The sequence below is a fragment of the Petromyzon marinus genome, chromosome 52 (genome assembly GCF_048934315.1).
Source record: "Petromyzon marinus isolate PM22_M1 ecotype Great Lakes invasive population chromosome 52, UKy_Petmar_22M1.pri1.0, whole genome shotgun sequence".
NCBI classification, from domain to species: Eukaryota; Metazoa; Chordata; class Hyperoartia; order Petromyzontiformes; family Petromyzontidae; genus Petromyzon; species Petromyzon marinus.
Window position 1 is genome coordinate 376,762 of NC_133718.1, and position 22,779 is coordinate 399,540.

Here is a 22,779-nt window from a genome sequence, read left to right on the forward strand (position 1 = left end):
AACATAGGGGAAGGCGGTTCCGGATTGGGGGTAGAGAGTGCACGGAGGGGAGTAGAGTTAGAGGAGAGCGGTCGGTGAGTGCGTGCAGGGAAGCATTGTGAGATGAGGGAGGAGGAGAAAGGCCGTAGAGCATTTTGGAGACGTGTAGAGTTGAGATGCAGTATGTGTGCTGGCAACTGCAAGGTTTCACATTTTTTTCCACTGCAATGTTTTGGAGGTGCACGCTCATACTGGAGTCTGCATGTGAACCTTTTGCCACTGAGGAGAGTACTTTGGTTTTGTCAACATTGAGTCGGAGGAAGATGAAACCCGAATGTTACAAAAACAAATATCCCCTATATAGCCTTCACAGACTGTTGGGGAAAGTGTTTTTAGCAAGCATCTATGCCAGTATGGCACACGAGGGGGTGGGTGACCAGCACCACTACCGCCTTTGTCTACATTGCGGCGATGTTTTACACATCACAACATCTCATTTTAGGCTGCGTCGATATTGGGTCGCCGGGTTCGTATCCCAGTGCGTTAATCACTGCACTACCGTTCCCCACAAGGCAAAACCGAATGTGCAGCCATCTGGCCACCTGCGTGAATCCTCACCTGCTGGGTAACTTCACCCGTGTGTGTGCGTGTTGTATCGGTGTTTCACAGGCTGAGCTCGACTCCAGCCGGCGCCGGGGGCTGGTCCAAAAGCGGAACGTCTCGGACCTAGTGCCATCCTTTGTGGTGGATGAGGGGCTGAGCGCGGCCATGGCGACGCGGCCTCGCAGGCGCCAGTCCATGTTGTTAGGGCCAGCAGAGATCAGTGCCTACCAGAGTCAAGGTGATGCCCCCGCAGTGGATGATGTTGCCTAGTGGTGGCGACAGAGGTTCGCGGGTTCAATTCGGCGGGTCGACCTGGTGAATACGGCAGTCATCGACTTGCGAACATCTGTACTTACGAACCATCTTCAATGATAATTTTTTTTTATCATGTAACCAGCTGGTGAACTCGCACTTGTGCGAACTAAACCGCGGAACTATTTTGGTCAGTGGAGCGATCCTCCACGAGGTGTAATGAGTCACAGCATCCCACTGGGAGTGAGTGTCTGTGTGTGTGTGTGCGCGCACATGTATGTGTGTGTGAACGTGTGTGTGTGTGCGCGCTACGAACCCGGTGAACCGAGTTCGAGTCCCGCTCAAGGCTAACACCAGTGACGATTATCTGAACCTGTCCTGGGTCTCGCCTAGGTTGAGGTGATTAACGCACTGGGCTACAAAGGCGGTCGGGCGTGGCACTGGCCACCCACCCCCTCTAGTGCAGTGCCGGCCTTCATAGGTGCTCGCAAACAGCACTTGCCCCAACAGTCTGGTCAGGCTATATGGGGGATCTTTGTGTGCGTGCGCGCATGCGCATTCCCACGTGCTACAGTTAGCGCGCTGTGCTACCAACCCAGTGACCCGAGTTATATTCCCGCTCACGACCAACACCGGTGATGATTATTTGAATGGGCCCTGGGCCTCCCTTAGGTCGACTCAGCCTCAATTGAGTGCCGGGTGTGGTGTGTAAACATCACCATTTGGAGTCAAAGGTGGCTCGGTATGGTGTTGGCCACCTACCCCCTCGTGTGCCGTGCCGGCCTTCACAGGTGCTCGCGAACAGCACTTGCCCCAACAGTCTGTTAAGGCTACACAGGGGTCTTTCTCTTTTTTTGCGTGAAATTCTGGGGACTCATTACTCCGCTTCCAACAAGCAAGCCAGCATCAGGAACAGATTTTTTTCTATTTATGTTACTTTATGTTAGGCTTTCTTTACTCTACAGTATTATATGCAAGTGTACAATGTTTCTTCTTATGAGTTTAACAATGCTGAATCGCAACACATTTTGCAACACTAACCATATGTGCATTTGAATACAGTACATGATTGTGTTCTGACTTACGAACCTTTTGACTTACGAACGGGTCTCAGGAACGGAATCCGTTAGCGAGTGGAGGACTGCTCGTACAGCGGTGCGTGTTAACCTTTCAAATACTACTAGCTGTCTGCTTTGCAGTGGACGTTAAAACATCCCGTGACGTAATTCGGCACGAATATTCCATTGCGCGCTGGCGTCATGGTCCAAATTTTGCAAAATTTTAGTCACTTTGCGTGCCCGGGTTCTTCGCACATGCAGCATCCAGTCTCTACAACTCATCCCAGGGTGTGTGAGGCTACTGCGGGCCTGCAGGGTGAGACGTGGCTGCAACTGTCGTGCAGGAGTCGGCGTGAATCAGAGCGAATTGCTCGGCCGTGCCCGCAAAGTGGCGGCGCTGGATCTGGAGGAGTTGTCGCTACCCATGGCCGCCCTCCAGGGCACTGCTGCACCCAGGCTGGACCCGGCTCCTCCGTGCCCTCCGGCCGTGACAAGCAACGCAGCGGCCAATGTTAACTCCAGCAGCAGTAGTAGCAGCAGCAGCGACTCTGAAATGGAGGTGAGTTCAATTGGGTAGATTACCTGTGGGTTCAATTGGGTAGATGACTTGTGGGGTAAAGAGATGTGCTCCCTAGTCCAATTAGATGTTTAGAGCCTCAACCGTGATGCTCCTTTCACATGGAAAATGTGACCCCCCTTTTTAAAATGGTGAATACATCACCCGGCCTGGCATTAAAATGCCAGGCCGTAGACTATGCAGCGCAATACTTCCCCAAGTCTCACAGGCCACTGCTGCCCAGACCCTTATTTCCTATCCACGCAATTATAGCCTCATTAGGCACCCCACATCATAAACTCTTTCCAGGCTCTGCATGTGCAAGGTCCCTGAAGCCTGATATGATAATGTACTTGCGGTTGCATGGGACACATGTTCTTGTCTGTTTACACACTTATGTAGGGACGTCGCAAAACGCTTCCCGAATTACATTTAAGAATTCACCGCTCATCCCGGTTTGCGAGCACACAAAGGGACAGTTAATGGTTGACTTCCTGAATTTACCAGTCTCTCCTTCGCAAAGGTTTGGTTGCTAGGTACAAATGCCAATAACAATAATTGGGGACGCGTGCGAGTCCGGTGGGGCATCAGCCATGCGATGCTCTACGTGTGCATTGGCCTGTTCAATAAACGCTCATGTCATCACCGTAAACCCACGTTGAGTTTTCTGTAACTTAATTCGACTTTGGTTTGTAAAGTACAGTTAGACCTCTTCGTGGATTTTTCTTTTGTGAGATTCGATTATTCACGATGTGACTCCGACGCCTGCTGTATATTTGGAGTTTGCATGCCTATCTCTCTCCGTTGTCGTGTGAATTTTCTTTGGGTACTCCGGTTTTTCCCTCCACACTTAGAAACATGCGTTTAGAGTTTTTGGCTGCTATAAATGTCCACGTAATAAGCCACTACTTGAGCTACATAGCTCGGTGGGCCTTACCTGGTAAAATAAAAAATCGTTTAAATAGTTTAGGTTCAATGTTTTAATATTTGCATACCATTTGAAAGTTCGCCCCTTTTTCCTTAAACGATTCGCGATTTGGCATGATCGCATCTTGGGGGAGGGATACTTTACTTGCACAGTACAGTAGTGTATTGTGGATCGTGTGCCCATCATACACATGCTGGAGCTTTTAGTCTTCAAGTGCCGTTGCCTTTTGTGCGCTGTATTTGCCTTATTGGTGGTGTTTTTTTTATTTCAATCAATGGGGGGGGGGGGGTCTAAGCGTCAATTGAGTGTGGAAAAGAGAGATTAAAAAATAGATCAAAAGCCATAAAAAAGTCACGAGCTTAGCTCAAAAAGGAAAGTTGTGTTGGATAGACTTGCTCACCATGGCTGTAGTGCGTTTGCTGTTGGCCGCCATCCCATGGTAAACGAGTCAACGGTTTTATAAAGGAAAAAAACGAGAAGGCGTTTTGGGAAAGTGTGGCTGGAAGTGCACCGTTGACCGCCACAATAGTACCATCATCACACCCCCATTATCACCCAAAGTGAATTACGGTAAATGTTAAAATTTAGGGTATTTTATTTGAGGGTTGTGTATGATTTGTGTTATTATCTATTTGTACTTTTGTAAAATTTAATTAATTATATGGATGTAATTTATGTGTACAGTACGGGAATAATATTATGAAACATTTCATGTTCTCCTGTATGTTCAGTTCGACTCGAGAACCATAACCCCCTTTCTCCCATATCAACATCGTATCCACATTCGGGAATTGTACTTTCGTGCAGATTGTCAAGAACCTAATCTTCGTGGATGTCGAGGCCTTCCTGTAATTTGTCTGAGCCCACTTTTGAAAGAGAAAATCCATCATGCTTAATATGTTTGTGCATTGTTTTACGATTTCTTCTATAATGCGGTGGTTTATTGCTAACATTTATCTTTGGTTGATTTTTGCTCCAATTTTGCTTAGTTAATGTTGTACTTTTTTGGTGACCCGAATCACTCTTACAAATGAGACTCTTGTCCTGGTCTCTTTGAGTTCGCCAGCTGGTTTAACCAAACACAAACTTGAGCTTGGTGCGTAGGCTGTGAAGTGCTGATGCCACCTTATGCGCGAAACCCTTGGCAGGCCGGCATGGAGCAGCTGTCATCTTCCGAGCGCAAGAGACTTCGGAACATCCAGGAGAATGCAAAGTTCCTTGCGGCTCTCAACATTCAAAAGGTGGCGACACTTGCAAACAGAACCGTGACATGTTAGTACCCCGGGGGGGGGGGCGTTCGGATATCTCCCAATAATACTGATGTGCGTGTCTTTGTGTGTGTGTGTGTACGTGTTCTCACTGTTTCATGCAGGAAGTGGAGAGCCTGAAAGAAGTTAATAAACGTTCACACAGGTGTGTTCACATTCTGTTCTTTTGAGGGACTCCCTCCATTCTCACTCATTTTTAACATAATAATATTAGTTACTACTTTGCATAGGAGAGTCATACTAAGTCCAGAGAATATTTCTAGAGGGCTCCTGCTGCACTGGAATGTGTGATCAACACCAGTGACATGCCATGCAATTCAAATAAATGACGTCCATTTCACTAAGATAAAGCGCCTTCCACTAAATATTTGCAGAGACGTGCAAACTGCAAGGCAATTTACACATTTTTCTTAGCCAACAACATCCTTAACCATCAACGAAGACCTCAAAAATGTACATTGCTGCTGGCTCAAGTCCTGATGCGCCCCTCTGGGATCGCGCTGTCATCACCCTAGAATCTCACCCATATCCAGAAGGATGCTCTTGAACAACGCAGACATCCAGAATAAAAAAAACTCTTTCAAGATCCAAACATCACACCTCCTGGCTTTGACATTCCTCCTCGAAGACGTTGGTGTAACCATCAACCATATTGGAATATCAACAGGCCGACGATGCACACATCTTCACTAATGTAAATTTAAAGACAAGCCGGGTTATTTTGGCTGTGCAACCCAAATTATGGACCCTAAAATAAACCACTGTAGTCTGTGCTCCTTCAACAGCGGAATAACAAAACTACACATTTCCTCTGCTGAAGCCCTCTCGTGGCTGGCGGACCTCGACATTGGCATATACTGTAACTGCTAAACGTGTTGCTGCCGTCATGGGTGAGAACAGAATATAATTGCATACGATTAGCTATGGGAGGAGACTGGAGAACCCAGACAAAGCCTATGGGGGGGTGGGAATAGAACCTTCACACAGAATGGCACCGGTGTCGGGAATCCAACCCAGGCGCTTCTTGCCATTGGGCGCAAGAGTTACCGCTGTGCAATCTAAACCAAGACCGTTACCATTCCCCCCCCACCCTAGCTCCAGAGTGAAGGTGAAGCAGCCGCCGCTGCCCCTGCGCAAGCTGTCCCGCCGCTTGCGCAAGCTGGACCCGTCGGGCGTGCCGCTGCCCGAGAAGCAGCCCTTGCTCACCGCAGCAGAGTCTCACGTGGTGAGCAAGTCCTCATGACACCGGATCATTGTTCGACTGGTTTTTACGTGACCAATTTAGTCATTTAGATTTTTATAATCACCGAGTCGGCCTGTGGCTGTATCTGCAGCACAAAGGCCGTGCCACTGCTGCCTGCTGCGCGTGTCTCATTATGCGCTTTTGTGACCTCAAATCAACAGGACAGGTAATATCCTTAAGAGGTTTTTTTTTAGTTCGCGTTAATATAAATGTTTTCTGTGGCGGGTTCAATGACACATTTATATCTACATATCTACCCCAAAAAAACCCCACTCATGGATAATATTTGTCCCAAAAGCCTACGTGTTAAACTGAAGGTAATAATAATTTACACTTCTAAAGTGCCTTGCACTTGGAGATCACAAGGCTCTGTACAAAACATACAAGCATGCAGGCTCACACCAATAAAATCGAACAAAGGAATCACAAAATAGAAAAGCCCTGAAAAATAAGTGCGTATTAAGGGCGGGGTTTGAATTAAACGAGGCAGTCGGCACAGCGAATGTCCAGTGGAAGTGAATTTTACATCCTGGGGGCCACGCGAAAACCTCGTACAGAGATGTGACCTCGGCACACACAACAGACCAGACTTGGAAGACCAAAGCACTCTTGTTAGAATACATGGCCGAAGGAGGTCCTGTTTATATGTGATGAGAACAACATCGTTAACACCCTTGTGGGTGAGGAGAAGAATCTTGAACTCTACTCAAAAACCAGACCGGCAGCCAAAGGAGAGATGTCAGCGAGTAAGAATTCTGGCAGCCACATTCTGCACGAATTGTTGTACGCGACTTAACAGTTTAAGGGGGATGCCAGCAAACAGTGAATTACAAAAATCAATACGAGAGAACAAAAAGGCATGAACCAGCTTCTAATTGTCCGATACAGGATGGGGGTGGTGCCTGGCTATATTTCTAAGATGAAAAAAGGAAGCCTTTAGTGACCTTGTTAATGTGCACTTCAAAGCTTAATGAGGCATCAAGGAAAACACCAAGACTTGGAACTGCCTGAGGAGCACCAATATTGTGGCCATCGATTGTCAGACGGACCGAACCAGGTTTATAAATTTGGTGTGGGGAGACTCAACAAGCAACACCTCTGTCTTATAAAAATGTAACTGAAGAAAGTGGGATTGTCTTGATAGACATGAGAGAACCTGACAGACTATAAGCAGATGCTTGAAAGGTAGATTGAGCATGAATGTAGATTGAGCATGAATGTAAATTGTCATCAGCATAACAAGGAAGTTAAAGACCTAGTTTGCGTAAAATATGACCGAGTGGGGTCATATGTATATGCACACTAAATGGAACAGAACATGTATCGGATTGTTGCCCTCCAAGGCTGACAAACTGCTTTCGATTGGAGAGGTAGAAAGTGAACCAGCTCAAGGCAATGCCAAAAAACCCCATGTAGCCTTCCAATCACTCGAGCAGGATGAGATGATCGACCGCGTCAAAGGCAGCACTCAAGTCCAAAATGACGATAACACTAGACAGGCCTGCATCTGCAGCAACCAACACATCATCCACAACCCTCAACAGGGCTGGGTCCGTAATGAAACCAGGCCTGAAACCAGACTCAAAGGGATTTCGAAGGTCACTCACGAGCAAGTGGTGTTGGCGCTGCATGGCAATAACACGCTGTGGAGGACCTTGGAAGAGGTAAGGCAGATTTTGAGATGGGGAGATCATTACTGATGACCTCAGGTTCAAGGCCAGGCTTCTTAAGCAGAGGCACAGAACCATAATTGAGTGAATTATTAAAGAGATTAGTGATGAACGCAGCAAGAGATGGAAAGTTAGAATGAAAGGGCTTGGAAGGAAAAAGATCCAGAGTGACAGTAAGTGGGCTGGGATCTAACTACCAGTAACTTCAGGCAAAGAAAGTAAAAAAAATACAGAGAAATTTGAAATCTTCATTAGATTGGGAATAGTTGACAAGGTGGTTGGAGGCAGAGATTCAATTGAGAGATGGATTATGTTGATTTTGTTTTAAAAAATACTAACAAAACTGGTCAGCTTGGTTTTCAGTTGTGGAAAAGAAAGAAGGGGAAAATTATGAATGGAAAAGTCTATGAACAGTTGAAAAAAATGTTTTGGGTTATTCCAGGCATTAGTTAAAAGTAGCTAAAAGATAGCTAGTACAAGCAAAATCCAATGCTTTTCTGTACAGGCAGTCCTCGACTTAGAACCACCTGACATACGAACACCCACACTTATGAGAAACCACCTTCCATAAAATATTATTTTTAATATCGACTTAAGACAAGAACTCACACTTGCAAACTAAACCGCATAAATATCTTGATCAGCAGAGCGATCCTCCTGTGTGCCGCACCGGGCCTTCATAGGTGCTCGCTAACAGCACTTGCTCCAACAGTATTTTTAGGCTATACAGGGGATCTTTGTCTTTGTGTGCAATTGTGGTGACTCATTGTGCCTCTTCCGACAAGCAAGCCAGCATCAGGACTCAAGGTAAGTGAAAATAAAACAAATCTTTTTTTCTATTTTTGTTCCTTTATTTCTGTTTTTTGTACTATACAGTTTTTTTACAGTATTATATGTAAGTGTACAATATTTATTCTTGTGAGTTTAACAATGCTTTCCTTTTTGTTGAACCGTAACACATTTTATAACACTGACCGTATGTGCATGATTCTGTTCCGACTTATGAACCGTTCGACTTACGAACGGGTCTCAAGAATGGAATCCGTTCCTATGTCTATGACTGCCCTATAGTTAGCGAACTTTTGCTTACAATTTCAGAATGGAACAGTCACCTTCAGCGAACGTAACTCATCAACCTCTAGGCACTGCTCCTTCCTTATTAGGCCACGCATTTTCTTCCTCTTTTGGCTCTCCACCTTTCTATTTTAGGCCCTGCACCTCTTCTTCTTTAGGGCCCGCCTCTTTCTGAATAGGCCCTGCCCCTTCCTTCGTACACAGGGTAGGGCTTGTTTGGGTAGTGGACCAGGTGGGAGTGTGGGTGCAGCAGCGGTAGTGATGGTGGGTTTGGATGGATAGGGGTAAGGTTGGATTTGTTGTGAGAATCCCCCAAGAAATATAAAAACAAATATGTAGCCAATAGATGTGATTGCGATTGTTGTTATGTAACTCACCGGCGAGTGAGCCGAAACAATAGTAATTGGTGCATCAATGAATGCTCATCAAAGTGACTATTTAATTTGTTTGGGCAGTGATTCGGTGGCAGAGGCTCTTAACGACACAAATTCGTTCAGATGATTACGTGGCCCAACCCAACCCTCTGTTTTTAATCATGTTTGCTGCGAAAACTTGCGAATTTGGTCACCTGAGTGCGACCCAGGTCGCCTTGCAAACGAAGCTATTCCTCATCCGCTGAGTTTTCAATGATTTAATAAAAATAAACCTCACACACACAACAATATCAACAACCGCCATTCGCCACTAAGTGGCGGTGATGTCACCACGGCGCTTGTGCCAGGCCATGTGCATGTTAAGGCCACACACGCGCACGACGCTACCCGCTCCGGCCTGTGGATCTCCCGCGTTGACTGCATGTTTCTTGTCACAGAAGCTCAGGGCATCTGGGCCACTGAAGATGGAGGCCACCAACCTGTCCATGGAGGAGCAGAATGCCCTACTCGAGGTGTGGAGGAAAAGCGAGGTGAGTGGGGGAAGGTATGCGCCGTCAGAAATTTGTGTTGCGTGTGATGTAGGTGCCGCGCTTGCTGTCGAATCAACTAGAACAGCGGTTCTTAACCTTTACTGCAGCCTTGCACCCCTTTGTACTTACGTGCCCGTGCTTAATTTGTGTTCCGATGATTTACCTTCTAAAAAGATCTGGCATGTCTCGCACCCCCAGAAATGGCATCTCGCACCTCCAGGGGGTGTGTGCACCCCAGGTTAAGAACCACTGAACTAGAAGAACAACACACCACCATGCAACTGGAATTGGCCAAACATCCGAAAAGTGGAAAAATGCAAATGACCTAATTGGGATCGCACAGAGCGATATTGCCCTCACCCCGACTGCAACATGTTTACAGGACCTTCCTGAAGAAGAGTAGACTCGGTGAGGCTTTCCTGGGGTTAACGAGTGAAATAATACAAAAATAATTCCCTCTTGTAACTCGCACAGTATTCGCTCACACGAATAGTGAGAGGGAGCGAGAGAACGACTCGTAGGCGCGAGGGACCACAGACAAGCGGGAAGGCAACCGCGCGATTAGTCGGCGCCAACTTTTGCCCCAGCACTGCGGTCCCCTCTATATTTTAAGGTGTTATCAGCCAAATTAATGAGCGTCTATACATGTGGAAGGAAACCGGAGCACCTAGAGAAAACGGACGCATGCAAGGGAGAACACTATCCTAATCAGATAGAATGAGTGGAGTCGACATTTTTGTTGTTACTGCCTTCTGGCAAACCAGCATATGGCTCCTTGACGTCCACGGCAATGGAGTTTCCCAACAATTCTGCGATCCACCAACCCTCACTGCCTCCGCACTGCTAGATTAGAGGCACATGCATAGCCACCACCAGAGAACAGTTACCGTGAGGGCAAGTGCCTGTTAGCTCCGAGCACATGGATCAGTCGGTCAAAATCTCCTCTTTAACCGGGAGATGAAACTCACCCAATGAAGCACGCAAAGCAAGATGATTGTGTCTTTTTGACGGTGGTGTGCTGATTGGCACACGTGTTTGTGTCGTCAAAACAGATCGTTGAGACTGATGGTCGCGAGCCTTGCGACTCTGCGTGGCTGCTCGGGTTGCGTCAGGGCAACTGCCGTATCGCCAAGGTGATGAGGGAGAAAATCTGCTCGGTGGCCGTGCACCCAACCATGGACCACGTCCTCATGGCTGCTGGGGACAGCCAGGGCAACGTGGTCTTCTGGGACCTGGTGGGTTCAGCACGAAGGGAATTGTCGTGAGAAAAGTGACTACTTCACTACACTAACGAACGAGCTGAGCATCATCTGTAAACTCATCTGTGTGTGAAGCTTTTACTGGACCACGAGCATGGATCTGGTCACATTGTGACCGATGGTGGCACTGCAGTGATGCCACACGCACCGTGACTTCGTAAAGCAGGTAAAGGTGCAGCCCTGCAATTTTTTGCTCCCTCCACGTAGAGGGAACTCTGCAGGGTATTTGGTCTCCTCTTCCATGTTGACCAGACATATTAGAGGAGGTGTGAGTGTACCCATCCACACCTTGTCTGGGTGTACCCACCCATACCTTACTCTACCCACACATAGCCCTTCCTGTTCTTCTAACTCTGGTGGTAGCCATTTATACTGCTGGGTGGACAGAGGCAGTCGGGGGGGATTTGAGAAACCTGCACCAATGTTTCCACTGCCGCGCTGGAAGAATCTTAAGCGGCGACCTCTGGGATTGCCACTCCAGCGCGCTGACCATTACACCACAAGTTGCAGCATCCTCATGACTATGTACAGGACCGAAATGTTGAAAAATACAAGGGCATTTGCCACAGCTGTGGTGAATGCTGTTGTAGCATATCTATTCTTGCGTTTCCGGCCAGATCTATGCACTTCACGTCACTATACAGAAGCGACGTTTCATATCAAAAAGTTATGTTATTTTGGGCAAAACGTGACTGGTATTAATACTTTGCAATGCATGTTCATACTTATATATTGACGAGCGGGAAGTACCCGGCGTTGCCCGGGTCTTAAAAAAAATAAAAAAACTACTCTTAAAAATCTAACAGTGCGTACTGACTGTGGTGGTACCTGCTATGATTACAGCAGTGCATACTGTGGTGGTACCTGCTATGATTACAGAAATGCATACTGTGGTGGTACCTGCTGTGATTACAGCAGTGCATACCGACTGTGGTGGTACCTGCTATCACTACAGTAGTACATTCTGACTCTATAGCAGTATTTATCGACTGTATAGCACAAAGTACTCACCTGACAGAGTGGTGTGGTGAGGCCTAGTCCTGTGAAAAGCCTCCGGCCTCGCCTAGATTATCCAGCCGGCCGAGGTGGCACCTTGGCAGGCTGGGGCTGAGCTGCTACCCCTGACCCCCCCCCCCCCCCAGCCACGATCTCCCCGGCCGCTCTGCAGTAATATCTACAGCCTATAGTGGTAGCATCTAGCGACTGTATAGTAGTAATAACTGCACGCATCGGGGTGGGGGGGACATCACACAGTGTGAAAAATTTACCTGAGCGTTCAGTGTATTTTTATAGCATTTTTAACGCGAAAGAAAATGTCCCCCTCACTCCCACTGAAGGCGCACGACTTGGCATGGGCCATCCCCCCCACCAAAAGCGCGTGATTTGGTATTGTCGTGCATGCGTCATGAATAAAGTAATGAATGGTAAGCACACAAAAATCGCTAATTAAACTAATTTAAAGTTGACGGATGTGAAAAAGGAATAGCGCTTGCTCACCATGGTTCTTACGGAGTGGTACCTGGCTGTTTAATTTTTACTTTAAACCCCACCGTTGGAGAGCCAAGCGCGCGACCACACACAAAACCCACACACAAACCCTGCCACAAACCCACACACAATTTAGACTTTTATATTTATACTAGCGGGAAGTACCCGGCGTTGCCCCGGTCTTAATAATATTTAAAAACTACTCTTAAAAATCTAACAGCAGTGCGTACTGACTGTGGTGGTACATGATATGATTACAGCAGTGCATACTGTGGTGGTGGTACTTGCTTTCACTGCAGCAATGCTGCTATGATTACAACAGTGCATACCGACTGTGGTGGTACCTGCTATGATTACAGCAGTGCATACTGACTGTGGTGGTACCTGCTATGATTACAGCAGTGCATACCGACTGTGGTGTTACATTCTATCACTACAGTAGTACATGCTAACTCTGTAGCAGTATTTGTCGACTCTATAGCACAAAGTACTCACCTGACAGTGGCGTGGTGAGGCCTAGTCCCGCCTAGATTGTCCAGCCGGCTGAGGTGGCACCTTGGCAGGCTGGGGCTGGGCTGCTACCGCTGACCCCACCCCCCCTCAGCCACGATCTCCCCGGCTGCTCTGCAGTAATATCTACGGCCTATAGTGGTAGCATCTAGCGACTGTATAGTAGTAATAACTGCACGCATCGGGGTGGGGGGGACATCACACAGTGAAGAATTTACCTGAGCGTTTAGTGTATTTTTATAGCATTTTTAACGCGAAATAAAATGTCCCCCTCACTCCTACCGAAGGCGCGCAACTTGGCATGGGCTGTTCCCCCACCAATAGGCGCGTGAGTTGGTACGGTCGTGCACGCATCATAATTAAATAAATAAAAGCGAAGCACACTAAAATCGCACTAAATCGCTAATTAAACTAATTTAAAGTTGACGGATGTGAAAAAGGAATAGCGCTTGCTGACCGCGGGGCTTACGGCGTGGTACCTGGCAATTTTTTTTACGTAAACCCCACCGTTGGAGAGCCAAGCGCGCGACGACACACAAACCCCGCCACAATTTGTGACTTTTATATATATAGATCTATTGATATTACGTAAATATTTAATGCTTATGGTGTCCGAGTGGTGAGACCCGATCATAGAGGGTTTGTTACTCAATAGCGACTAATAGGTGACTATTCATAGGCCTATTTAAACCCTGTTCATCAGGAAAAAATGGAAATAGACTTTTCATCAGAACCCATGGTCTGAAAGTGCAGTCTCCAACTCTTAGCCACCCTTCCTCTCTGGCCTTTTTATGTGCCTTGAAAGAGCGCCTTTGTCGAAAATGTTGCCAACTATAAACATTTTCTTTCATGGCCACAACGATATTTTATTCTGTTCTCCCACACATCTGATTATCACGGTTGGCTCCGTGTTGTACGAAATCACTTATTTTACACCATATATAGCCAACCATGCTAATCAGAGGTGCAAAAACATGTCAGCAAGATGTTCACGAGCTGAATGTCCAATGTCGAGGTCTGCTCGGCACGACGAGGGGACTTAAGGAGAGAGTTTGTGTTGTTCTGTTCCTCTTGAAAGAGCGCAGACTACACTGGTTTACTATATAGTCCATAGGTTTGGGTTGCATGGCTACAATCACACTACTGTGGCTCGTCTTTAATGTGTCTCTATCTCAGAATTCCTATGTATCTCCATGACTCCCTGTGTATATTTGTCTATATGTGTTTAACATATGGTCCATTGTTTGCGTCGTATGGCTACAATCACACTGTACATGCGTCTTTCATTTTACATTCGTGGAGGAGCTGTGGTGCACTGGCCTGTGTGATGTTTATATGTGGTTGATAGTTACAGCAACGTCTTTTAGGAGTAGGAATGTCAAAGCCCAGAGGAGGTGTGCGATGATGTTTGGGTCTCGAATAAGGAGCTTGTTCTGTGGTTGACGGATGTGTTGAGATGGACCACCAGGGGGCAGCCCAATACAATTTTACTGACTTGGCATATGGTGCTGTCAGAGACTGATTCTTTTGATGTTCTAGAAGGGTTAGGAAGCTGCCACTTGACACACCTACAGTCAGTCCAAATATGCGATTTTGGGCCACCCAAAATTCAGGACAGACTGTTTTAAACTTTTATTTCATTCCATTTACAAAAGTTAGTAAATTTGGAGATTTTAGAGCACGCTGAATCCAAATATGAAATCAAAGTTCATATTTCGATTTAGTATTTTATTGTGTTTTATATTATGTGGTAAAAATTTATTATTATTTAACCGGCCAAGTGGCACAGTGGTAGAGCGAGTGACTAGCAGTCGAGAGGTCGTGAGTTCAACTCCTGGTTGGGTCGTTGATGCGGCCCAGCATCACTGCGGGGTTAATAAGTGTGCACCACTTTGTGGGGAAGTTAGCATTGGTTGTCCAGTGGATAGTCTCACCCCCACCATAGAAACGTGGAATTTTCACCACTTGCTCAGGAGATGAGCACAGATGCCTCAATGCTCGTATGAGCAGGAAGTCACTTGGACTCCTTCGTTGAACTCTCGTATGAAGGATGTTGTGGGTTCAACCCCAACACTGACACCTGTATATTTGTAGTTTGTGGTGTCTCTCTCCCCGTGATCACGTGGCTTTTTCTCTGGGTCCTCAGGTTTTTCCCTCAACATTTAAAATCAACACTCGTTTAGAGTATTTGGCTGTCATAAATATCCACGTAATAAGCCACTTCGTTGAACTATCATTTGTGGCCAGGTTGCTTCTGAAAAAAGAGCTATATAGCTCAGTCGGCCTTACCTTGTAATATAACATAGTTTTGATATCTAACTTCTCGTCCACGCACGCCCAATCGGCAGGAGTTGCTAAATTTCTGTGCTCACCCTCCGCAACTGCTTGCAGGACTCGTCGCCGGGGGAGGCCGCAGCCGTGACTCTGTTCCGGCCGCACGTCGACCGCGTGTCTTGCCTGTGCTTCCCGCCGACACAGCCCACGCATCTCTACTCGAGCAGCTTTGACGACTCGCTGCGCTGCGCCGATCTGCACCACGGTGTCTTCGATGAGGTCCGCGTGGGTGGGTGGGTGGGGGTGGCGCTGCGGTAACACTTGCGGCTCGCGGCAAGAAGGGACCTGGGTTCTGTTCCCGATTCTGGTGCCTTTGGGTGTGGAGTTTCTATATTCTCACAACTGTTATGCAGAGTGAGCATGATGAGTGTGTGAGCGGAGTGCGTGAGTCGTTTGTGCTTTCTCCCACTGCTACATGGGTTCTCCGGTTTTCTTCCAAAAACCCACAGAATGTAACTGGCATCAGCCAAACATCCCACTGTTGAAGAATTACCTGCAAATTAGTTGGGATGACACACAGCAGCAACCTCGTCCCCGACTGCGACAACCTGAGACGGCTGCTGGCCAGTTGTAGACCAGACGACACCATTCTACAGTTGTCTCCCTGTCTCGGCCCTGCCGGTTGGTTCATTAAATTTTGTTCAGTGTATTGATGGTCACTGAAGACAAGATGGCCACCATGCATTTTTGCAGGAAATTGGTGGTTTTGCAAAGATTCTTGAAGCCTGAGAGATAGTTGTACTCACCGCTGCACGTGTTTGTGAGTTCTGCGACGTATTGTTGTGATATCTCGGCGTGTAACGCACTCTTTCCATTCCCTTGCCATACCGTACACCTGCGTTCACGATGAGTGGAAATGCCCCTCGTCCGCCTGTGGCGTCTCTCCATTTTACTCGTCCATCTTGTGGTTGTCCCAAGGTGTACGCCGGCGAATCGAATGAACATGTGGGCCTCACCAGCTTCGACTTCCAGGCTGAGGATGGTGCCTCGCTGCTGGTGGGCCGCCGCGACGGCGCCGTGGAGCTCGTCGACTGCAGGAGCCCGAGGTGAGGCTCCCGCTGGGTGTGGGAGGAGGGCCTGTCTCCACCGGCGCCCTTGCTCCACAGCCTCGCCCGCCACTTTGCTTGCCACCTCACCCGCCAACTCGCCTGCCACCTCATCCACCATCTCGCACGCCACCTCGCTCCCCGCTACCTCGCCCGCCACATCGCTCGCCACCTCGCCCGCCACCTCGTCCGCCATCTCGCTCAATACGTCGCCCCCCACTTCGCCCGCCACCTCCTTCGACACCTCGCCCGCCACGTCACCCGCCACCTCGCCCTCCACCTCGCCCTCCCGGCATAGCCGAGCGTGGCCACGTTGCTGTCTTCTCGCAGGAAGTGTGGCGAGCAGAAGTGGATGGTGCACCAGAAGAGGGTCCACTCAGTGCACGTGCACCCCACGCAGAGGCACTACTTTGTGACGGCGTCCACCGACTGGCGAGTGTGCGCACCGCTCACCACCCACCCTCACCGCTCGCTCACCCACCCACACCGCTAACCATCTGCCCTCACCACCAACCCACCCTTACTGCTCACGAATGCTTCCCGCCCACCCACGCTCACCCACCCACTCTCACTCCTCGCCACCCGCCCTTACCGCTGCTCAATCAAGAGAAAATCAATGCTTGTGAGACTTCTTCAGCAAGTCTGCGTTCTCATAGGGCAGCACAGTAAGGCAATGCAACACTCACATAAGGCCCGATCCATAGATTAGATATGTGGTTGAGATTTACCAACAGTTTTATAGCTTTATGATCATGGTAGTTGCACTTTGGCCGGATGTGAATACGTTTCTTATTGATGATAACAGTGGCAGTGATGAATAACAAACGCTACTGTATTTACGATAGGAGGTGTATTTGTGATTCAGTTGTCATTAACCCTCGTCAGAGCATCAGTTGTTACATAGTCCTAGCTGATCGGTAGTCCAGTGTCAGCTTGTGTGAAGAGGTGGTTGTTGGTTGCCTGGGTTCCCTGTGTTTACATGGATTCCTAATGACGCTTGGCCGTGGTCACATGGTGGGTCTTAAGTCAATGGTTGGGAGGTCATAAATACCATGTGAAAGACCCGGCGCAGTACATCTCTGGCTTGGATATTTTGCAAAGCTTCTGGGCCACAACCCCAAAACCACATCCGCCGCACAACCACGGCAACAACAGCAGCAGCAGTAGATGCTGATAGCTGATGATGATGATATTGTTGTTGATGCACAAATGTAAAATCCTCTGGCAGTGTGCGGAGACTGTGGTCGTAATTCAGAACAGAACCATGGAACTTATAACGTAGACTGAATGCCCGTTTCACGAATATGAAGGGAGAGAGGTCATCACCGATTATTCACCACTCCGCTACTCCTGATGAAGTCGTCTGGTTCATCAACCACCTCATTGTAAAAATAAAACTTTTTCTCTCCATCAACATCAGCCAAACGAATAAGAAAACAGATCTATATATTCACAAGGAAACCCATAGACTCACCCAGAGCTCTATATGAAGTAGGTATTGTCACAGAAATACTCTGCTACTGATGTAATCATCTGGTTCATTAACCACCTCAATGTAAAATTACATCTACATCGGCCATACGAATAAGAAGGGTATTATACGTCTCTCTTATTGGAACTTTAATTTCCTTGACCTCATAGTTTTATGTTCTTGGTTCTTTCGGTAAAGTCACGTACAAGGGAAATAATAGAATAATAAAAATAAAACAATAATATTAAATTCTCACGACGTTTCGGCCACAGAACTGTCGGAAAGACAGCGCTGTCTTTCTGACAGTTCTGTTTCTTCACCTGAGGACGGCTACTTGTGTTGTGGCCGAAACGTCGTGAGAATTTTATTATGTTTTATTTTTATTATTTTATTATTTCCCTTCTACGTGACTTCACCAAAAGAACTAAGAAGATGAATCCCTGCAGTCACGAAAGCTTTAAATCGAAACTCATAGTTTTAGTTTGCTTCGACTTTCTAGGGGACACAGCAGCTAATGATGGGACCGCTCACAGTGGTGGTTTAAGGATTGGGGTTTATGCCGTCCAGAAAAATGTAGCTTATTTGACCTCGAACCCTTGACTGATAAAAAATATATATATCTACCATTGGTCCGATTAGAAGCGAGCTCTGAAGTTTGACGGCACGGCCAAGGCAACGCTATCAATTCACGATCATATCCGGGGTAACGAGAGGGATAATGCAAAGCAGATGTTATCTCGGGTATAAGGAAGTATTTTATTGGTTTACCTGCATACGGTGGGGGGTGAAGGTATAGTCGGGTGCCTGTGTTTCCTGTAAATCGGTCACTGGGTCACGAGTGAGGAGCAGCAGCTTAATCATTGCTCCAGTGTGTGTGCAAGGCATGAATATGAGCGTGATATAATGAATGTCCTGTTTCATTTCCTCCGTCGCAAGCACGGTTTGTGTTAAGGACACGTGTTAAATTAACGGTTATTTCGCAAACCCGAACGATCCACACGTCGACAAATGAGAATTGGCCACAGCATTATGATTATTATTCTTTTAATTTAAGATATTTGTTTACCCAGGAAAGCTTCAGCGGGTTTCCTGACAATTTTTCAGGTAGGTTTTTGCCAAAGCTCCGCAATGGATTGGGGGGGAGGGGTGAGCGATGATCGCTGCGATGTGTAATCCACAATTAGTTAATTTTCAGGTAATTTATTTATCAGCGTTTGGATGTTTTGGCCAATACCAGTTACAATGTATGTGTGTGGGTTTTAACGTTTTTGTTGTTGCAAAAAATCACAGAAATGTAACTGGTGCTGGCCTTTGTAAACTGGAGTAGAGATGTTCCAGGATCTGGGATTCCAACCCCAAGTCGTGAGAGTCGATGATCACGGTTGCAACAACCAGGCCTTTTCCAACCCCTCCTTAACACTCCTGCCTGTTCTCCTGACACTAAAACGACACCACCACTTTTAATAACTTCATTCTTCATCTCAAACCACTACCGTCTTGCGTACAATGTTATAATTGCTGTAAAGCACCACGGAAAACGTGCTGTGTAAATATAGATGAGATAAGGTGTGGTGCGGTTTGTGGCGTCATTGTGCGATCAGCACCGTACAGATCCATGACGTCCGTGCGATGGGCGTGGGCCAACGCAGCGGCACCGCTGCCACCGCCGTGGCCGTGCTACAGCAGCACAGCCGGGTGGTGCACTCGGCGTACTTCTCACCGCTCACCGGCAGCCGCCTGCTCACCACCTCCATTGACAACTCCATGCAGTGAGAGATGAGTCTGGACAAGCAAAGCCAAAGATCAACCCCCCACCCCTCTATAGCCTTCAACAGACTGTTGGAGCAAGCGCTGTTAGCGAGCACGTTTGAAGGTTGGCACACAAGGGAGTGAGTGGTCAGGACCACGCCTGGCCACCTTTGTCTCCCTAGTGCTGATGCTTACACATTGCACTAGGTACTCATTTAAAGAAAGATTCTGATTCTGAATGAGTCGACCTAGAGGAGGCCCAGGACTGGTTAAGTCGAACTCGGGTCGCCGGGTTCGTAGTGCAGCACGCTAAACGCTGTGTTACCGCTCCCCACTTATACACATGCATTCGGCTATCCATCTGCTTGTACCCCAGCTTGAAGGGTCAGAGGTAGTTCTGTTATATCCCCTTTGGCACGCTAGTCTCCAATACATGCACTGCCTGGGAGAGATCCGAAAGGATGCTTTATCTCGTGGCATGACGCTCGTGCCCGTAGCACAACCGGGATACAATTGGGGAAAATAAAAATGTGCTGGACCCCACGAGAGAGACGAATTAACCTTTGTAGAAGATGACACTCGCTTAGAGGTGCTAGCAGCGATCGAGTCCAATGCACCTCGTCTGTCCCTCTCATCACACAGCTGTGGAATGTCACCCCGTATGTTGCAATCATTTCTCGTGAGAACTAAAAAAAATAAAGTTTAACACGTGGTAGGCTTTCACGACCAATAGCATCCATAATAGAGGGTTTTTTTGGGTTAGATCGCGTAAATCTATAAATGTGTCAACAAATCTGGCTGTCGCCTGATGAAGCTAGTTGTAATTACTGGCGAAGCGTCGTGCTCAGATTGTGAATGTTGTGGCTTGGCTCTCCAACACACCAGTGTGCTGTACTAGTGACGAATTGGCCACGTTCTGTTTACGTGACAACACTCACTAGTTGGCCGTGTTGGGTGTGGCGGGTTTTAACGACACATTTATATATTTAGGCGATCGAACCCCAAAAACCTCTTATGGATAAAACATAAACTCAAACACTTGAGTCATATTTTAGTGTTGACTGAACGACAGAAACCTGCACAGTGCCACTCTCTGATGTGTGTCACTGAAGACTGGAGCATGGGCAGAAAGAGGGCTACTCATTGAGAATATCTGCTTCTCAATAGAGGTAGTGACGCGTTAGCCCGGGCGGCATGGTGGTGCCAGCACAGTTGTCATGCGGCAGGAAGAGCCCGGGTTCAATTCCCTACTCGGGCATGTCTCTGCGTGGAGTTTCTATGTTCTCTGATCTGTTCTCTGATCTGTTCTGCAGAGTGTGAGGAGTGTTTTGTGAGTGTGTGGAGTTGAGTGTGTGGAGCTTTTATGTTCTCTCCTGTTCTGTATGGGTTTCCTCTACTGTTTTCCGGTTTTCTCCCATAGCTACACAAAATGTAACCGGTATTGGCCAAACAAACATCCCAATGCTGCAAAAATGATGCTGCAAATTACTTACAAATTTGGGACTACACAGCAGCATCAGCAACATTGCCTCCCTTCTGCAAAGACTTGGCATGACCTTCTTGAAAAAGGGACCTGAGACCCGGTCAGACTTTCCTGGGTGAGCTGAAAACAAATGAAGCCATGGTGAAGCGTCATGGTGTTACTCAGTGGGGGCTCTGTGCTCTTCTGTTGCCGCGTGTGTGCAGTGTGTACCAGACCCGCGTTCTGGGCTCGCAGATCACTCGCACCGCCAGGATATGGTGAGTGGGCATTTTGCGCCATGTGCACACCACACGACCACCGCGATGGCCTCTTTGTACCCATGGCCCGTATTCTCTTCTTATGCACGATGGCATCAGCAGCAGCAATACTTTCAGGAGCTAAATGGCAATGTTGAGGTCTGCTGGCCACGACGAGAGGGCTTCAGGAGAGAGTTTGTGTAGTTTTTCTGTTCTTCCTCCATTGAAAGAGCGCAGACTACAGTGGTTTACTATATATTCCACAGGATTGGGATACATGGCTACAATCACACTACTGTGGCTCGTCTTTAATGTGTCTCTATCTCAGAATCTTCATGTCTCTCTATGACTCCCTGCGTATATTTGGGATCCCGTGAGGACCCTCGGCGTTCACGTGCTTAATGAGCCAGTGGCGGCCAATTAGGATGATTGTGTTGTGTACGTGTGTTATATAGGTTTGTGGGGAGCAGTGGTGTAGAGGTTAGCGCACCAGGCTATGAACCCGGCGACCCGGGACGTGACGATTATCTAAACCGGTCCTGGGCCCCATTTATATCGACTCATCCGAAAATGAGTACCTGGTGCGGTGTGTTAACATCGCCACTGGGGAGACAAATGTGGCTGGGCGTGGTGCTGACCACCCACCCCTTCGTGTACTGTGCTGGCCTATATAGGTGCTCGCTAACAGCTCTTGCCCCAACAGTCTTAAGGCTATATGGGGGGTCTTTGTGTTGAACTAGAACAGGTTGTCTTGCCTTCAAACATATGGAAATTCACCATGTTTCTAGCAAGCCTGACATTGCTGCGGTTTAAAACACTGGACGTTTTAAACCGGTACAGAGTTTTTCTTGCGTTGAACAAAGGTGACCACATTTTAAACTGACATAAGGAAGGCCGTGTTGGCTGATGGGATATGAAAACAGTACCTTTATTATTTTCTGGAAGGACAGATATGGGATGGAGGCGAAAATGTCTGCTGAATTATTGTCGGCATAATTGGCCAAGCTTTCTTCGCTCTGATTACGTGATTAATAATTGCACGAGTAAAAATGACGACAACTTCTGCAGTTCTGTCACGTGGCAAGGCAGTTACGGGGGCAATGACATTAACCCCTCTGCATTCTGCTTTGTGTAAATAACCATGAACACGAGTTCCACACACGTGGCTCCGAACACTTGTAACCTACAAAAACTGAGCTCTCAAGGAGCAATGGCTCAATAATATCGTCACGTGCCCACCGTTAAACATTCACCCGCTGTCGGGTGAGAATGTTGGTGTGACGAGTGCGACGAGCGTGACGGTTGAATACCGCGCGCGGTGGTGTCTACGCTGCACGTCGCTGCCTGTGATCCAGCGCTGTTGGGCGGTAGCAGAGAGGTTTGGTAGATCACACACAGAGGTTGTGATACTTCCCTGTTCTGTCTGTATGGGATAGTGTGTTGCCCCCTCACACGCTTGGGTTTTCTCCGGGTGCTCCGGTTTCCTCCCACATGCAAACACTCATTAATTGGCTGATAACACCTTAACACATATAGAGGACCGCAGAGCTTGGGCAGTTATTGTCATCGTCGGCTCCTGGTCATGTGGCCGTTGCTGCATCCCGGCTCGTCTGTGGTTCCTTCTCGCGCCACTCAGTCGTCCTCTGTCTACGGGAGTGAGCAAATACT

The 22,779-nt window shown here is 47.7% G+C and overlaps 1 protein-coding gene across 2 annotated transcripts in view; it reads left to right on the forward strand.

Annotated features, from left to right (window-relative positions):
• Nucleotides 1–22,779, forward strand: part of WDR76 (WD repeat domain 76) — a 28,012-nt gene that overhangs the window by 2,553 nt on the left and 2,680 nt on the right. The window contains exons 2-13 of one of the 2 annotated variants that reach the window (XM_032973739.2): nucleotides 649–820; nucleotides 2,237–2,451; nucleotides 4,525–4,617; nucleotides 4,749–4,789; nucleotides 5,740–5,869; nucleotides 9,446–9,535; nucleotides 10,588–10,770; nucleotides 15,184–15,345; nucleotides 16,045–16,172; nucleotides 16,503–16,604; nucleotides 19,245–19,412; nucleotides 21,079–21,132. In XM_032973739.2, coding sequence (XP_032829630.1) covers nucleotides 649–820; nucleotides 2,237–2,451; nucleotides 4,525–4,617; nucleotides 4,749–4,789; nucleotides 5,740–5,869; nucleotides 9,446–9,535; nucleotides 10,588–10,770; nucleotides 15,184–15,345; nucleotides 16,045–16,172; nucleotides 16,503–16,604; nucleotides 19,245–19,412; nucleotides 21,079–21,132 — 1,538 coding nt within the window. Of the gene's footprint in view, nucleotides 1–648; nucleotides 821–2,236; nucleotides 2,452–4,524; nucleotides 4,618–4,748; nucleotides 4,790–5,739; nucleotides 5,870–9,442; nucleotides 9,536–10,587; nucleotides 10,771–15,183; nucleotides 15,346–16,044; nucleotides 16,173–16,502; nucleotides 16,605–19,244; nucleotides 19,413–21,078; nucleotides 21,133–22,779 lie in introns of both variants that reach the window. The other variant, XM_076075058.1, reaches the window with a different exon arrangement.